This window comes from Mytilus californianus, unplaced genomic scaffold, assembly GCF_021869535.1.
Source record: "Mytilus californianus isolate M0D057914Y unplaced genomic scaffold, xbMytCali1.0.p SCAF_4, whole genome shotgun sequence".
NCBI classification, from domain to species: domain Eukaryota; kingdom Metazoa; phylum Mollusca; class Bivalvia; order Mytilida; family Mytilidae; genus Mytilus; species Mytilus californianus.
This window is the reverse complement of record NW_026262690.1, coordinates 39,940,091-39,959,842: the sequence shown is the minus strand read 5'-3', so window position 1 is coordinate 39,959,842 and position 19,752 is coordinate 39,940,091. Positions and strand designations below refer to the sequence as shown.

General features: G+C 32.9%; 1 protein-coding gene across 2 annotated transcripts; it reads left to right on the top strand.

Annotated features, from left to right (window-relative positions):
- Window positions 1-907: 907 nt before the first annotated feature.
- Window positions 908-12,845, top strand: LOC127738016 (annexin A7-like). 2 transcript variants are annotated; one of them, XM_052249027.1, is made up of 4 exons: window positions 908-1,184; window positions 3,758-4,014; window positions 10,596-10,671; window positions 12,518-12,845. In XM_052249027.1, exons 1-4 carry the CDS (start codon window positions 1,179-1,181, stop codon window positions 12,533-12,535), a joined length of 357 nt encoding a protein of 118 aa, XP_052104987.1. In that variant the 5' UTR covers window positions 908-1,178; the 3' UTR covers window positions 12,536-12,845. The 2 variants fall into 2 exon arrangements, with proteins under 2 accessions (XP_052104987.1, XP_052104986.1); XM_052249026.1 differs by having other exon boundaries at window positions 912-1,184; window positions 3,752-4,014.
- Window positions 12,846-19,752: the final 6,907 nt, after the last annotated feature.

Here is a 19,752-nt window from a genome sequence, read left to right as displayed (position 1 = left end):
CTCTAACTCTAAACTCTAACTCCAAATTCTAACTCTAACTCTAGTCAAATTAATTGTATATAAAATGATGGAGGACTTCTTTCTACAAATTTCATCATGAGTTTTCTAATATCAAAGGACTTTTAATGATCGAGCTTGAATCTAACTTTAACTCTAACTCTTAACTTCAACTCGAACTCGAACCCGAACCCTAACCCTAACCTTTACCCTAACCCTAACCCTAACTCTAACTCTAACTCTAACTCTAAACTCTAAACTCTAACTGTAGCTCTAACTCTTACTTCAACTCGAACTCAAACTCGATGGTTAGCCACACTCGTTAATTTTACTTGTCAAACACAACTTCAACTCGAACTCATGATTAGCCACACTCGCTTATTTTACTTGTCAAACACATTTTTGATTATTATTGTATGTGGGACAATTATATATGTAATATTATTGTTCATGGCCTAATATTTTTAAACTATCTTGTTTGTTGAAAGCTAATTCTAGATCGCTTACAATTAAGCTCTGTAACTATTTAAAGAATGCATGGAAAGCTAGATCTGATATTATTGGTTAGTTATGTTATTATTGTATTGTTCTCTGTTATCAGTCTTTTGTCACATTGTGTATATATTATGTATTGCCATAGCATGTTTTGTATGCTTTTGCAAATAAAATATTCATTCAACCCACCTAATCCGATAACGATTTTCACATGTATAAAGCCTAAACCGCGTTAAACCAGTGAAATGTCAATAATAAAACGTTGAAATGTTTACCTGTATTCTGAAGAAATTAGAAGTATTTTGGGAAATTCCAACTAACACACCCATGATTTTTGGAAAACTAATTTTTATATTTAAAAATACTAACCTAACATAAATTGAGGTCAAGCTGGGAACAGTATATCTAACAATATATATATGTTCCTGGGTGAAGTAATAGTCAAATCAAGTCGAGGTGGTGCAACTTTTTAAACTAATATTACGTAAACGTTATCTGTATCAAACATCACAATAAAACAAAATAATGTAAATATTACTATCTTAAAACAAAATAATTCAAATATTACTATCTAACACCGACACCACAAGGGAAATCAATAAAAAAGATTGCGTTGACACGTGACTAAACAGATCCCGGTGAAAACTTGTCACAGGATAGGAACGGAAGAAATCACTTCAAACAGAATGGAGGTGAGACACATTTTATTATATTTCAATTGATATTTTAATCGTTGCCACTATTTAGATGATTTAGGCAGAGACATTTGATATCTGGACATGAGCATAACTTACCCCAAGAAATCTAGACTGTAAACTGTTGCACTGGCATTCTTATTTCATTTCAGTATGCAATTTTAAAAGATAAAAGTTTACTTTCAAACAAACCAAGACTCATGTCGCCTAAATCCCTTTTTGAATTATCATTATTATAAAGACTCTCCAAACAAAGCAGGATCACGGTGGGTTTATAATGTTTTTAATATAACTATTTATTTGCATGCTTTGTTTTATTTGTTATTGTATATGTTTATATATTCGGTGAAAAGCTCATTAGAGCTCACGTTTAAATTGTTTGTTCATATGCCGATTCAAAATAAAGTTTTACTTACTTACTTGCTTGCTTACTTACTTACCTACTTACTTACTTCCTTCGATCCGTGCCTCCGTTTTAGTGTTGGATATAGTCTTAGGGCAATTGGATGGCGGATAGAAAGGCAGGTTTTGTACATAAATCAGGCCGTTAGTTTTCTCGTTTGAATTGTTTTACATTTGTCATTTCATGGCTTTTTATAGCTTGCTATGCGGTATGGGTTTTATAGCTCATTGTTGATGGCCGTACATTGACATATAGTTGCTAACCTTCTGTGTCATTTGGTCTCTGGTAGAGAGTTGTCTCATGGCAACCATACCACATATTATTTTTAAATAAAACTTTAGCATGTTTGTCTTGTTAAATGAAAGAATAAGACGTTTAATATTATGTTTAAAAAATATTTTTAAATTGATTTAAATACTCTAGTTTCATGGTGTAACAAACGTGTCTAAGCTGTTACTATATGTTTTTATGTTACATATAATTTTGAAATATATTTTGTTGCCTTCGAAACTTAGTTTTTCTAAAGACCATTAACATTATAAGTGTTACGCTTGCAGTTGTCCTAGGTTTATTGGAACATTTCTTCAGACAGCAAGACAAAGTCGTCTACATATGTAAGTGCGCTACAAAATGAGATAAGGAAGTGGTTATTTTATGACAAAATATTTTAAGAGCCGATTGATTAAATTTTTGTTACACCAAGGACAATATAACCAGGTATAAGTATATTCTTTACTAAAACGTGATTTTTTTTGGGCATATACAGGTAAACGTTTCTCTCGCGTATCTAAAAAGAAAACCTTGAAATTTGTTAAATGACTACTGTTTTTGATAAATAATCTTGATTTTTTCAATTTTAAGTAAGGGACAGGTAATCAATGATGCAAGTTTCTGTCTGAAGTTGGTTATGTATGATATGTGGTGTTGCAATTGTGTACGAAAGGATAAAATGATAAAAAATCGATACCAAAGGACAGTATTTTACAGCCTTTTTTATAATGTCCTTATTGTGAACCCTTGACCATGTTTTCCCGAATGTGAGTCCACAAGGTATTACATCATGTATGATACTGAAGTTAATTGATTGATTGACTGGTGATTGCTGATTGCTTAACGACGCTTCAGCACAAAAAGGCTATATCGCGGAGATGACTGAAATTGTTATTAATTAATTTAACAAAACAAATTATGTTTGTTATTTAACAGTATCAAATGAATAACCCATAGACCAACTGCTAGATGAGACTATGCATGAAAACTCCATTCCATATTCAACAGGGGCGATATTTATTGCATGTGTTTTTTTAATTCTTCCGAAGGATGATGCGAAAAGAAAAATAAACACAAAGGAATTATTTTTTTTTACAAAAGTAACATGTCGAATAAGGCCACCTGTGGAACTTTGATTGGAATTATAAAATAGTTAAATACATCAGATGTTGAATCATGAGTTTGGTTACGTCTGAAAAATCATCAGAAAATACTACATTTGTGTCGATCCTGCGACTAGTTTTTCTGCCAGGTAACATTACATTCACTCTGTGGTTAAAGTTTTAGAAATTTTAATAACTTTCTTAAACTATCCTGGATTTCTACCAAACTAGGATAGACGCTTGTTTATGATCATAAGATAGTATATCCAGAAGTAAATAATGTAAAAAAAAATCCTATTTATCCGTATTTTACTTATAAATGGACTTAGTTTTTCTGCCAGGTAACATTACATTCACTCTGTGGTTAAAGTTTTATAAAATTTAATAACTTTCTTAAACTATCCTGGATTTGTACCAAACTTGGACAGAAGCTTGTTTATGATCAAATGCTAGTATCAAGAAAGAAATTTTGTAAAAATTTACTTCCTGTTTTTCCGTATATAACTTATAAATGGACTTAGTTTTTCTTCCAGTTAACATTACATACAGTCTGTAGTTAAAGTTTTTAAAACATTTATTAGATTCATAAATCATTAAAGTTTTTAAAACATTTATTAGATTCATAAACCATTCTGGATTTTTACCAAAAATAGTATCTATAGGAAAATTTTTAATAATTTTTTCCCCATTTTTGTTGAGCCTGTGACTAGCAGCAAAAGTAGGCGAGACACTTGGTTCCGCGGAACCTTTACGAATTTTTTAGACTAAAGAATCGTTTTTTTTTTCAGCAAAAGGAAATGCCACCACCATACAGTGGTCCACCACAAGGTGCCCCACCACCTCAAGGATATGGACCACCGCCGCAACAAGGGTATGGTCCACCACCTCCTCAGGGGTATTACCCACAGCCTCAACCTGCATATGCCCCACCACCACAACATTATTATCCACCACCACCACCACAACAAATGCAGCAGCAGCAACAACAAACAACAGTTGTAAACATTGGTGGTGCACAACAATCGACAGTTTTAGTGCAACAAAGAGAACGGTAAGTACTACACAATATTTTGTTAATATGACAATGTTTTGTCTCACCTCCACGATATCGTTGAGGCGAGACCTAAGAAAAAAATGAAAAAAATGGGCGTCTCACTTCAAAGGCTACGTCAATTGTTAGTTTGTGATATGGTCAGTTTAAGGGGAACTGATAATGGTAATTCTATGAAATTTGGTATGCAGTTATGTTAGCATTGGCATATCATTATTTCCTTGAAGATTACTTGAACCAGCTCCCTCTGTCAGGGTTCATTTACCTTATAAATAAGAAGATGTGGTATGAGTGCCAATGAGACAACTCTCCATCCAAGTCACAATGTGTATAAAGCATACTTTGCAGTTTGTGATTACAGTTTCAGGGAAACCAGTAATGTTTTTCTAAACCAGTAATGTTAAGTCAATGGTATTTGATATGCAGTTGTATTAGCATAACCATGAATATTATTTGGCCTCGCTCTCCAGTTAAAGTCCATTTACTGATACTTTTGCATAGTTCACATGTTTAATAGTTTGTGATAAGGTTGATTTAAGGGGAACTAGTAAGGGTAAGTGAATGACAAAAAATAATGATATTCAGTTGTATCTCTTGTACATGGAGATTATTTGGTCCTTGATAATGGTCCATTGACTTTGGGAGATTATTTGGTCCTTGATAATGGTCCATTGACTTTGGGAGATTATTTGGTCCTTGATAATGGTCCATTGACTTTGGGAGATTATTTGGTCCTTGATAATAGTCCATTGACTTTGATACCTTTGCACGGTTTACATATTGAAGTGTTTCCATTTAAATTTCAATATTTGCCTTATCACACAGTCAGCAGTTTATCCAAAACATGCAATGAATTTCATCACGTAAAAAGTCTAAATTATTTTGTCCTATAGTTTTACATCATTTTTATCAGACAGACTACTTGACTACAACATTCCTTTGTTAGATATCAAACTGTAGATTAACCAGTAAGCCTTGTTAGATTCTTTGTATTTATAGATTTCAAGTATCCTAAGGAAAGACTTTACGAGCAACGATGGTATTGCTATAACTAGGATCGAAGTTCTTTTCCGTATTAATCTTAACTCTATCATGAAGCTTATTGCGTTAAAATATACCATTTCAGTAAATGATTCTCATATTTTGATCATGAATTCTATTTTGTTTTGGGATAGTTGTTTTTTTATCAATTTTGTCAAGTTATTCCGGACATGATAATAATACTATATTTTACTTATAAAAAAACTAGGTCAATTATTTTCATTGTATGGAATGTAAGCCTCAAATATATGTCCAGCCGCAAATCTTCCCTCAGATCTGTGTCCTATTCTGTATTGTGTCATAGACGCTACAAATCTATGTCATTTCTTTTCTCAAATCTGTGTCTCTTTCAACAACGTCCTATGTGTTGACATCATCGAGGAATGATAATGAAGATAGGACTTGAGTTTTTTGCCACAAAAAAAACTTATACTTCTGATCTTTCAATCAGTAATTAGCCTTAATATCAAGTTTTTTTTTAATCAAGGAAATAGTGATGAACACAGTCAGAATATAAAAACTTGTTGTCGAACCAGAAGTCGCAGAAAGCTCGATATAGGGATAGTGATCCGGCGGCAGCAGCGACGGCGTTAACTAACTTCTTAAAAGCTTAATATTTCAGAAGGTAGAGGACCTGGATGTTTCATACTTTGTATGTAGTTGCCTTATGATATGAAGTTTCCGTCTGTCATATGTCCATTGTCCTTGACCTCATTTTCATGGTTCAGTGACTACTTGAAAAAAAGGTGAAGATTTTTTGTAATGTTTATTTCTCTCTTATAATGATTAATAGGATAACTTTATTTGGTATGTGCGGTACCTTTCAAGGTCCTCATGCCTGTCAGACAGTTTTCACTTCACCTCGACCTCATTTCATAGATCAGTGAACAAGGTTAAGTTTTCTTGGTCAAGTCCATATCTCAGATACTATAAGCAATAGGTCTACTATATTTGGTGTATGAAATGATTGTAAGGTGTACATGTCCAACTGGCAGGTGTCATCTGACCTTGACCCCATTTTCATGTTTCAGTGGTAAAAGTTAAGTTTTTGTGTTTTGGTCATTATTTCTAATACTGTATGTAATAGGTCAACTATATTATGTGTATGGAAATATTTTACGATGTACATGTCAGTCTGGCAGGTTTTTATTTGACCTTGACCTCATTTTCATGGTTCATTGCTTAATGTTAAGTTTTTGTGTTTTGGTCTGTTTTTCTTAAACTTTAAGCAATAGGTCAACTATATTTGGTGTATGGAATGATTGTAAGATGTATATGTCTGTCCGGCAGGTATCATCTGACCTTCAACTCATTTTCATGGTTCATTGGTCAATGTTCAGTTTTCCTTGTTAACTATGTTTCTTAGATACTATAAGCAATAGGTCAACTATATTTGATGCATGGAATGATTTTAAGGTGTACATGTCTGTCGGGCGGGTTCATTTGGCCTTGACCTCATTTTTGTGGTTCATTGGTCAATATAAAATTTCCAGGGGTTGGTCTGTTTCTTTTATACTATAAGCAATGAGTCATCTATATTCGGTGTGTGGAATGATTGTTTTAAAGGTGTACATGTATTTCCGACTTGGTTTATCTGACCTCGACCTCATTTTCTTGGATCATAAATGTTAATGTGATACTTGTAAAACTTTATATTTAGGACTTTCAACATAAAATCAATGGTCAGTATAGAAGGCGAGACATTTCAGCGTGTGCACTCTTGTTTTTATTTCAATATGAATTCTTCAAATAAGTAACGAAGGCTTGAAGGACAAACAGTAAAATAAATTCGAGTTCTGTTATATCGAAACTCTGTATCTTGTTTCTTGTCGTTTTGTATATAGTTAAATTTTGAACTATGTGCAGATCTGATGAGTCAAGCCCTTTCCAACTGATTTTTATAGTGTTTTCCTATGTGTTGTCACACAACGGTCCCAGGATAGGGGAGGGTTGAGTGCTTTAATTTCAATACTCTAATCCCTCTGCAATCTTCAAGTGCCTTCCGAAGTCATAGATCTGAAGAAAGGACACAGATTTAAGGCTAGACAAAGTGCCAAAGATATGAGTGTCATGACGTCATGTGACACAGATTTGAGGCTGGACATAGATTTAACTCTTACATATATACTGAGACCATAGAATTTTAAAAAAAAACTTGTCAGAATAAAACTTATCTTAATAACTAGTAATGGCTATATTTCTGAGGCTGATTTTTGGGGGAAGGGACCCGCCCCCTTATTGAACTACATTCATGGTTAATGCATAGACCCTCTACACGTCTCACTCCTAACGTTATCTTGTTGGCCCCTCCCATTTTTTCAAAACCTTGGATGCGCAGCTGTATTAAGGCTTAAAACATGACAATGTTTAAATTAAGAAATATCCTGTCAAGTGGTACACCGGTTAGTTTATATCGCCTGGAAACAAATAAACCCAATATTTTAAAGATAATCAAAGGGCAAAATTGTCAAAATCCAACATAATCTCTTTTTGTCTCGCCTGCGACTTCTGTCGCAGAAAGCGAGACATAGGGTTAGTGGCGGCGGCGTAAACTTATAACTTAAAAGCTTAATATTTCAGAAGGTAGAAGACCTTGATGCTTCATACTTTTTTTTATAGATATCTATGTTATGAAGTCTCCGTCTGTCATATTTCCATTGTCCTTGACCTCATTTTCATGGTTCAGTGACTACTTGAAAAAAAGTTAAGATTTTTTTATAATGTTAATTTTTCTCTTTTTATGAGTAATAGGATAACTATATTTGGTATGTGCGTACCTTTCAAGGTCCTCATGCATGTCAAACAGTTTTCACTTGACCTGAACCTCGTTTCATGGATCAGTGAACAAGGTTAGTTAAGTTTTCTTGGTCAAGTCCATATCGCAGATACTACGAGCAATAGGTTTACTATATTTGGTGTATGAAATGATTGTTAGGTGTACGTCATGCCCAACTGACATGTGTCATCAGACCTTGATCTCATTTTCATGATTCATTGGAATATGTTAAGTTTTTGTGTTATGTTCTGTTTTGCAAGTACAATAAGCAATAGGTCAACTACATTTGGTGTATGGAATGATTGTAAGGTGTAAATGTCTTGTCTGGAAGGTATCATCCGACTTTGACCCAATTTTCATGTCTGTCCGATAGAGTTCATCCGTCATTGACCTCATTTTCATGGTTGGTTGGTCATCCTTAGGTTTTCGTGATTGTTTCCTCCTTCAGACACTATTAATAATGGGTCAACTATATTGAGTATATATATAGGATTGCTATGTGTACGAGTACGTCTGGCCTTTACTAAATATAAAAGGCACAATAGCAACGTTTTGTTAGTAGGTACGTTTTCTCCGATACTATAAGTAATAGGTCAACAACATTCAGTAAATTGAAGGATTACAATGTGTACATGTTCGTCTGGTAGTGTTCATCTAGTTATAATCTCATTTTCATTGTTCGTTGATAATGTAAAGTTTCTGTATAACCTTATTTTAAAGGCATTAAACATAAAATTCAATCACAATTATTTTCAGTAAAGTAGGCGAAACATTATTAGTGTGTTCACTTCTCTTGTTTTTATTCTGTTCTTTTTCAAAATCAAAAGCAAGAAATATTTTATAAAAATCCCGCAAAGAGCAAGTTTTTTTTTAATACGAACTAAAGGAGGTTGAATAGGTCTCATACTATTGGAGCGTGATACATTTAACGATGTAGACTCTTTAGAACCTTTATATTGGTTCAATTTTCCAAGTAATTCATCGTCAATTTTTCGGACTTCAAATGAATGTGAATATATTTTCAGTTTGACTTAAGTGTTCCTTATGTATAAGTTAATGGTCGATAGAAATACATATCGACTTATTGTGTGTGAACTCTTTAGTGAATGTGATTTATGCATCCTGACCTATTTGATTGGAGCATTTTTCGCATTGGAACGATACTCTAATAGATGAGTTATGTACGTCAATGAAACGGAAACCCAACAACAAAACTTGAAAACAAACAACAGAAAAATACATCTGGCGGTCAACATACAGTCGGATGGTGATTAAAACCAGATCTGCAATTGCTGCTTTCACTGATCAATATGTATCAAATGAAGAGCTGGTTTAAATCGGATTGCAACAAATGGCAAAAATAGCTAGTGGTGACCAGTGCCATTGAATATGAAAAGTTATGAAAAATAACGGCTGAGATCAAAGTTGTTGAAGGCTGCAGTTCTTCATTAGAAAATGTATTTTTATAGATTGAATAATTACGAAATATCGGGAGTAGTATTATTCCTGTTCTGCTCCCCTTTATATATATCTCGAATATTAATTAAGATATATATGATGTATATACCAATAAGCAGCACATAGATAATCTGTAAGTCGCAGGTCGTCTTTACGTCTTTCCTCTTATAAAATGTCAAACATTCGTTGCTGTTACCTAATGAACACCAGAAAAGGCAATAATTTACAACAGTATAAAAAGTAAGTTTTTAAGTTGTAACTAATAGGTTTGTCTTTATTGTTGACGTCAATTACTTGTACATCATGAAAATCATTGTAAATTATCTAAAACAGGATATAACAAATACAAAATAATAGGTTCGTCCAGGAAAAATAAAGAAAAATGAATAATTGATAAGTATGTAATTAGTCCTAATTATATTCGCTTAGATCACATGCGGTTGTGGAATTGACACCTCGACTTTTTCTTAAAAATATTTTTATGTTTTTTTTAAATATTTTTAAAGTAAATATTCTTTCATATTTTATCCTATTTAATATGTTCTTGCTCTTATCCATACGATATTACAATACTATTAACAGTTATCAATTATGGACATTTGACGAGGTTAATACGCGTATTTATATGGACTTGTTCAGATTATATTGACCAAGGACGAAGTCCCGGAGTGTCAATATAATCTAACAGGTCCATATATAACGTATTGACAGGGAGAGTCCTTTATTTATATATTACATATGTAATTATATAAATAGTGTATTATTGAAATCGACTTCAATGTTCTTTCTGTGTATTTTGCATTGTATTTTGCATGATGTTTAATATTGACCGTAAATACATATATATAAATAGAAACATAGAGTCCATGATACTTGAATACCCTTTGAATCAAGTGATCGTAACAACCAATGAAAATAGAAGAATGCTACACCATATGTAATATTAGTTTATATTTGATGCCCTCTATTCTTATACTTGCGGAAAATAAAGAATAGAGGGACATCATGACGTATATAAACTGTTATTGTAATATCGTATGAGCAAGAACACATTAAATAAGTTAAAATATTAAAGAATATTTCTAAATCCTTACATTTTTATTAGCAAACGGTAGCAAATCAAAATTAAATCAAATACTTAAACAAAAAAATTCCAATCATTCAAAAACTAAAACTATCATCAATTACAGAGAGAAAAAAATGTCCAACACCAAAAAAACTGGTGAAATAGGAAGACAATATATAGTAATAAGGCCAATTTAGTATACTAGAATAGATTTGCATTAACAATGCTTCTGTTTTTCAGGTTTGCTGACAAAATCTGTTTGAATATTGTGATTACACTGTTCTTTCCGTTTTGGATAATTGTATGGATTTGTATGGTAAGTTTTTTTTTTAAATATTTAGTTTTTTTACGATGCAGTTTCTGCCAGAAATACGTTGTTCTTTTTTGTTGTTTTGTTTTAAACTGTCAGACCAACTTTATTGCCAGAAATATGTAAATTGGAGACTACAAATGACATAATTACTAAGCACTTCTACTAAGCCACAACTAATACAGAATGCACTTCACCGGAACTTGTCAATATGAAAGATATCAAATCAAATTAAAGGTATGCGGGTTTGAAAATGACTTCAAAGAGAGGCGAAGGATACAAAAAGGGACATTCAAACTCACAAGTCGAAAATAAACTGACAACACCATGGTTAAAAAGAAAAAGAAGAACAGTACACAAAACAAAACATAGAAAACTAAAGAGTGAGCAACAAGAATCCCACCAAAAACAGAGGGGTGATCTCAGGTGCTCCGGAAGGGTAAGCAGATCCTGCTCAATCGTCTATACTTACCGCCGCGCCGGTTGTTTCATTGTAACATGCTTGTCTCAAGTGTCAGAGGTCGTAAATTCGATCACAAGCCGGAACAATCAAAGACTTTAAAACTGGTAGTTGATGCTCCTATGTGAAGAACGCATATTTAGAAATAGGAGCATATGCATGTTAACCGAGGTTGTCATGCATTCATTGTGACCAAGCACGTTAAAATCTGCCCCAGCGTATCGTTTTATTACAAAGCAATGCATTATCACACAACAATAACATGTAACCGTTCGGAAAATGCATGTAATACTTGCTGCTAGACGTTCAAGAAAATTTGCGCATGCTTAATTATGTTTAAAACAACGTTTTGTAGTGATCCACATTTGGAAAATAAAAAAAATAATGGGCAATTTTAGAAATGTTCGGAATACAATCCATCCCCATAGAAGATGTTAGAACCTTTTTGCTTTTTGGAAGATAATGGATTTAAAAAAAATTTGAGTTTGGAAAACAAAATCTTGCTTTTTCCCCCTAGGAAAAAAAGTAAACTGACTTTACATGTCTTCTATTATGGTGGGGAGATACAGACTACTTCTGGATCACAGAATATACCTATTATATCATACTTTTGAAGCTGACCGATATTACTTGGCAACAATGATAAAGTAAAAAAAACTAGAAGCGAATTTTGTTTCTTACATATGTTTCTGCTGTCAGATTATAATTAGTTTTTACCACCGATGGCGACAAAGCAAAATCCATAGTAATGGTCAGTTTAATTAGTGTAGATTCGTAGTGGAGGGAGACTTTCAGTTTTGATACACATAGCTAATGTTCGTTGTTGTAGCTGCGGGACAACGAACTGTACTTAGGAAGAAAATACACTTCCAATATGCATCAGCGTATAATTGTTAAATAACACCACGTAATTTTTGTCTCGCCTTTGTGGAGTCAAAAAGCAAGACATAGATATGCTGTTTCCGGCGTCGTCGGAGGCATCAACAATGTATTAGTTTGTGATTAGATCGGTTTATGGGAACCACTATTGGTAGGTCAATGACAATTGGTATGCATTTGTATTAATATTAGCACATCTCATTGCCATGGAGATTATTTGGTCCCGTCCCCTCAGTCATGGTTTATTGACTTTGAAACCTCTGCTTACTTTACATGACTTTGTATTAGTTTGTGATTAGGTCAGTTTATGGGGAATCACTAGTGGTAGGTCAATGATATTTGATATTCAGTTGTATAATCATTGGCAAATCTAATTTCCATGGAGATTGTTTGGCTCTGTACCTTAAGTCATGGTTAACTGACTTTGAATATAAGGCGAGACACATTTTTGTGTAAACAGTTTATTTAGTACTTCTCTAACATCGCTTTTTATAACTTTTTTTTTCCTTTCAGTGCATTTGTGAAACTTAAAAAGACGATAAGTTGTGAAGATAGAAGATAGTGCTTATTGAGAGACATAATTTGTTCTATTTCTAATTTGTCAGGCATTCTTATTTATCAATGATTACAAGGACTATAACGAAATAAAACTGCTGGACATTTTTTTCGTATATGATTCTGAGTGTACATTCACAGGCACTTGTCTCTGAGTTTTTGTTTACCTATATACTTTATACAGGTAAATTTTCTTTCAGACAAGTGCTTGTGGTTAAACACATCAATTATCTCTTTACATAATATTTTTGATTGATAATTAGAAATAAAAAGACGTCCAAATTGCTATTTTTTTCCATTTCGTTGTCCACTGCTGGTTCAAAATGAGATACTAACAGAAGCCCACTGTTAAAGATGTATTAGCTACGATCTAGACCAAAAAAATAAAAATACGATTCTTTCCCCCCCCCCCCGAGTATTAATAAAAGCGGACTTTTGAAATGATATTTCGTTATAAGCCGTCAATTTGGCCCAAATTTGTCAAAATAAGCTCAAAAACATCAGTGATGTATCATTGACTTGCAATTCAATAATTCAACCTCAATTGAATCCGTATTCATGCATGTGACCTTCAATTTAACCCCTTAGCTGGGGATGGATTATGCATGTACTAGGCGTACTTAGCTATTAAAAGGAAAAGAATGTCAACATTGAAAGTAAAACAAGAGTGATTCATTTAGTTGATGACTAATTTTTTTTTATACATATAACATGAAATCAAACACACCTAGAAAAATCCAATTGCACGTGCTCGCTATCTATTTATTTGTTTATATCGGTTTTTATGACCGTCGGCAGTCTTCGGATGTCATCTCGATGGTGAATTAGATGGCGTCTAGACTAAATTACACACGAAATGCTGATACACAGTATCGAGTCCATGCATTATAAATTATTTATTTTGGACTTTTAAGTAATTTGGATATATGTTTTAGTATGTTATAAATCAAAAATGAGAATTTGAGTCAAATCGGTGAACATGAATTTGACAGCTGAAGCCCCTTTAAAGATGACTTACATGAAATGCAAGATTTGTGATAAGAGTTGGGTCAATTTCTCTTGAATTATTCACAAAAGATTAAAATAAAATAAGATGTGGTATAATTGTCACTGATTTGGGGCCTCGATGGCCGAGCGGTGTAAGTAGTTACTACTGTAATCACTAGCCAGTCAACACTGAGGTTGTGAGTTCGAACCCCGCTCGTGCTGTTGCACTCGACTGCAATCTTAATTGACTAGGATTGTCAGTTTTCCTATCGATGGTCGGTGGTTTTCTCCGGGCACTCCGGCTTCCTCCACCAATAAAAACTGGCCGCAACGAAATAGCCCCAAAACGGTGCTTAAAAGTGGCGTTAAAATACCAAAAATCAAATCAAATCACTTTTAGATTTTGACCCTGTGAGTGAAAAAAAAAATAACAGTGGGAAATTGGCCCTAACGCTTTTAAAATTTGTTGTAACTTATAATCAGTAGCACCGAAAAAATTCCATAATAATTGACCAACGACTGCCGCTTGTGGAAAAGGTTCTGAGCACCTGTTTTCGTTTGGTTGATCTATTGCTCAATCCATTTTGTGGACTTTGTCATTATCTCTTTTGCTCATAGTGCTGACTACCTTTCTTTGACTTATAAGTTTGATGTCCGCGGTAGTATCTTATTTTTTATTGACAAATCAGCAAAATCAATAAAAAATAATTTATTGTACAGTTTATTGACCTTTTTCAAAATTACGAATTCTTTCGATTTTTAGTTAGACAGAACAAGGAGGTTATATGGTTTCCTGTCCTTGACCTCATTTTCAAATATATGGAGCATCATTGCATGGGTTTTTCTGATGTACAGATAATATACTAATGTTCGGGTAATATATCTTGGTACCTGATAAGGATCTAAAGCTAGTCATGCATCACCCTTCATACGGCTCCAAAGTCATTTCCAGTTGCATGCGAAACGCCATGAGAATAAATAGATGGACGGTCATTGGAAAAAAAAACTCTTAGCATACTGACTTGTATGCACCAACCGAAGACACGAATATGTTATATTTGAACCATTCAAAAGCTTATCTGTTCTTTCTACTTTACAAAAAGGATCTGGGATAAACATTTCCAAATTAAACCAAAAACAAACGAAATGTCTTTCTTGCTCTTGTATGCTAAATTTATTCATGAAAACGTATCCTTATGAAAAGTACATCACGCGGTCAATCATACAGTTTTTACAAGATATTGCCGATTTAACCGATTTGCTAAAAATATCGTCATCTGCGAAAAGAGAAAAGGGATGTATAATTCATATCTTCTATATATCATATAATGATAATAAATGAAACAGATTATCTTTGTTTTAAGACGATAACCTGATTAGATAAAGCTTATCAAGTTCCTGATCGTCCTCAAAATAGCAGGTATGCACATAAGATAAAAGTACATTATATAAATGTAAAATACATCTACATATCATTTACAGCAAATGCTTCAGCAAACCAATAGATCATATTAAGCTTTACAATTTTTAACCTAACCAGGTAAATTAAATGTGTTGGGTAGAATGACTGAACGGGGAACTTGTACGTCTGACAGGGTGCATCTCGTTTTCATGGTTAAAATCAGTTTCTCTGATACTAAGTAAAATGTCAACTATGTTAGGGTTTCGAACTAGGTCACTTTTAAAGAGGTTTGATTCATCTTTACAAAATAGGGTAAGGGTTCCCCGACTCAAATGCCCAATCATATTACACATATTTGAAAAAAAGATATAAGAGATTTCATCTAAAAATTCGTATTCAAGCTTTTTATTCAATCTTGCTATTGCTGTCATGTTATAATGCTCCCTTCAAAATATTGATATATAGAAACCCCTTCTTGGTCCTTATTTAGGTAGGGGTTCTCATGAACTTGGCAAACCACCGGGTCTGGAAGCACGTGCCCAGTCAAACAGTTCAAAAAAATTTCAGACTTTTCAAGAGATTTCATCAATAAACCAAATTTTCTAAGAACTTCATACTATGTAACATATCCTTGACTTTTGATCAACTGGCCTAAAAATGATAGGATTCCACACTTTTTCTATTTTCAACCACTTCTTTTTTTTATCAAAGTTTTTATAGCATATATATAGAATTATAAACTGCAATACAAGAATCACCATTAAATAAGATATACACCCCCTTAATAAAAAATGCTTACACTTTAACAATGAACTCATATTAATGTTTGACTAATAACAATGGGAATGGTCAAATTTGTAATGCCATTCTAATGTGTGAATATGTTCTAAGTTGGCCAGACAATACGGTTGCCTATAATTGCTTACATCCACTTCAATTGAACTTGGTGGGTAGTTGTCTTATTGGCAATCATACCACACCCCCTATTTTTATACTGTTCATGTTTTATGACATTTAAAACCATTAAACTTTCATTACATTATAAAGTGTAATACGGATATCGAGTTGTCTGTCTACATTTCTACAAACAGTTAATTTTCTCTATAAAGACGACAAAAAAAAACTGTTTTGCTCTACACTTGTTAATACATACTATGACACCCTCTTATTCTAACATTATATTTTTGAATGATAAATAGAAATAAAAAGATGTCTTATTTTTTCTCTTTCGTTATCCACTGCTGATTCAAGCCCACTGTTAAAGAAAACTAACATGAAATGCAAGATTTGTGATAAGAAAGATGTAGGGTCGGTTTCTCTTGAATTTATTTCACTCAACTGATAAAACAAGTTGCTTTAAAAAAAAAAAAAAGAAAGAAATTACGTGAACCAAAGACACCTGACTGGTCACCAAAACATTGTTGAATGGTTTTGCTTTTGTTTTGATATAATGGACTATGCGTAGATTAAGGAAATGATGATGTTAATACACCTTTATTGAAAACATGTAATTGTGTGTAGACAATGCACAAGTCAGTTAAAAGCACTGTTGGATTTTAGTTGTAAATAGAAAAGTGTATACAGCTACCTTTTAAAAATTGACTATTTTATCCTATTGTTATTCCCAATTTCGGCAAACCGGATATTTACAGCAAATCGCAATATAAATTTCAGCACTCATTTTGCTTTAAAATCTGGATGCATTTATTTTTATCTTTCATATCTTCATATTTTGTTCCTTGGAGCTGTATGAACTCATGGTAGAGGTGGTATAGAGACATTGAAAGTCCATTTCCATGTGAAGTGTAACTCTGTGTCATGCAACTTAGAAGAAGGTTTCGTATTTTGTTTTTGAGAGTAACACACCAGTTTCATGAGGACCACTTATATACTGACAATTATGTTGGTCTCATATAACATCTGACATGTTTTAAAATGGTTTGCTGAAGTTATTTAAATCAATCCAAATATTCTCCAGAAAAAAAATTAGTTTTGAAGAATGTCTTGTGTTCAGAAATTTTATGAATACCTGAACATGCCCTCAAAAGAACCAATTTGTTTAAAAAGATATGTTTGGTGAAGTCATCATAGATGACATAATTAGAATTATGTAAGCCAGACGCGCCTTCCGTCTACAAAAGACTCATCAAAGACCAAATAAAGTACGAAATTGAGGACCAAAAATTTCGAAAGGCCGAATACAGCTAAGGTAATCTATACCTGGGTAGAAAATCCTAAGTATTTCGAAAATTTCAAAGTTTAAAATAGGACTGTAACTCAAAAAATATACAAAGAAAAGAGAAACAACTAGAAGTCAGAATACCTTAATGATGACCACGTTTCAAAGTCAAGCTCTTACTGTCGTGTTCTGAAATTAGATAAGAAATGTGAAAATTCCCATTCCGCGAGTGAAATTAATATTGATACATGCACGTGTTTTCTTGCTCAAGAAACAGTAAATGGAAAGCATACGCACTAATTTTCTGAATAAGAATATGCATTCGCGTTATCATGAATGTTTATTCTAGGCTCAAATCTAATGTTGGTTGAATCCGGATGTCAAACTACCTACCTCAAGTGGGTTGACTCCGGATTCATTTACAATTTTCAAAACGCACCATATTAAAAAGATTTAGATCTAATAAGGTTGAACTATTAAAAACAAAAAAGAATTGAAATTTAATTAAGGGGCTACAGAACATATAAGGGAGTTAATTCTTCAAAAATCAACTCAACATTTTAATCACATACTATTAGTAAAGGGAAATCATCTTCTCAATGATCAAGATTAGTGTTTGTCGAACTGCTTTATATCCAATGAAATTAATCCTGTAAACTGTGTTGTTAAAAGTTTTTGAAATCTTAATATTTTTGTCAACAGGTCAAAGTAATTATTTTGTCAAAATTTTATGAAATTAAAAGAGCCAAATGTATTTTAGTCAAAGTGTTGGGTACCCTCTTAACATACATCGTCACTGATGAGTATTTTTAAGACTAAACGCGCGTCTGGCGTGCAAATTTCAATCCTGTTTTTTTTATGAGTTTTTTTTCTGTAAATAAATCTTTTTCCGAAAATCTACAATGTACTATCAATAACACAAACGTCAAGTATTTACTGATGGACATTTTTCTTTATCAAATCACAAAATATAAGCAGAAACTTATAAAACCATACTACACCGGTATAAAATGATTGACGTAGTAATTAAATGACTAATGTAAATTATTAATTACGTTTTTTTTGTGTGATGCAAGGATTTAAACTCCTTGTGAATTGAATTGAATTTTTCGTGGTTACATTCACTACTGTTTAAATTTTAGATACTATTCAATTTATTTGTGGACATCCCTGATAATTTGTGCTCATTTGTTTCATATAATTTTCATAAATGAAATTACTGTTAAAACCTGTTGGACATCAAATAACATTTTTAATTATATTCCATTAATGATGAATTTAGTTTAGTTTAAAGTTAATAATCTATACTACTAAAATAACGAGATCCAATTTGTTAGCCGGCACGACGGAAAAACGAATTCAACTTTATATATAACTAATATAGGACAATGGTGTTGATTAAAAATTACACCATTCCATGCCCTTTTGTTTTCCACATAGTTAATATTACCAATAATTAACAAGTTCCAGGTCGAATCCTATACCGATACCAATAGTATTTGTCACATGTATGTATGTTCGGTATGTTCCACCTTTACAAGTAGCGCCACCATTGGTTATGGTGTAAAGTATGACATTTAACACAATGTATCGGTACAGATTTTATGTGAGCATTTGCCTACCCACTTTCCCAGCCTGACCCTGACGGATCTTACTACCAGAAAGCTAACCATCCCAAAAACAATAAGTACAAAGCAATAAAACATAAATGTAGTTTCCGGTTGTAGTAAGAAAACCAGGACGGGTTCAAACAGAAAGATTTTTAAAGCAGAGAAAACTGTGAACCTTAAAATCCGTATGACTTTATTAGATGACAATACATATACTTAAAATCCAGGTTAAATATAAGGCGTAAGGTACTTTCCAATTCGTTAGCCGGCTTGATGTAAAAACGACAAATCGAAGAAATCAACTATATATAAAAATTATAACTAATATGGGACAATGGTGTTGATTAAAAATTACACCATTCCAGGCCCTTTTGTTTTCCACGTAATTAATATTACCAATAATTAACAAGTTGACGGGTTCAAACAGAAAGTTTTGAAAGCAGAGAAAAATGAACACCTTATAATCGGCATGACTTTATCAGATGATGAGAAAACATGGAATACGAAAACTAAAAATCCAGGATAAAAATAAGGCCCAGGTACTTTAATTCAGTCACGGACAGGTGATGTCACGGGTGTGTTTTAGTTTTAATGAATATTCCCTTAGTCTGTTAGTATCTATAAATTGAAATTAGATATTCTTGACTGAAGAATCGTTTTGTTTATTTATCTTAATTTCTGCTTTTCGACCACTGTGTTTCCGACCTAAGATAAATATTTTGACGGAAATATCGTTTCGTTAATTTTCTTCTTGCTTTCCGACATTTGCTAAGGCTGTGATGGAAATACAAAATATCACGTGGTGAAAAGTAAAATAACAAAAATACCGAACTCCTAGGAAAATTCAAAACGGAAAATCCCTTGTCAAATGGCAAAATCAAAAGCTCAAACACATCAAACGAATGGCGGAAACAACTGTCATATTCCTGACTTGGTACAGGCATTTCCGTATGTAGAAAATGAAGGATTAAACCTTGTATATTCAGAAATAATCAGTTTATTATTAGATATTATA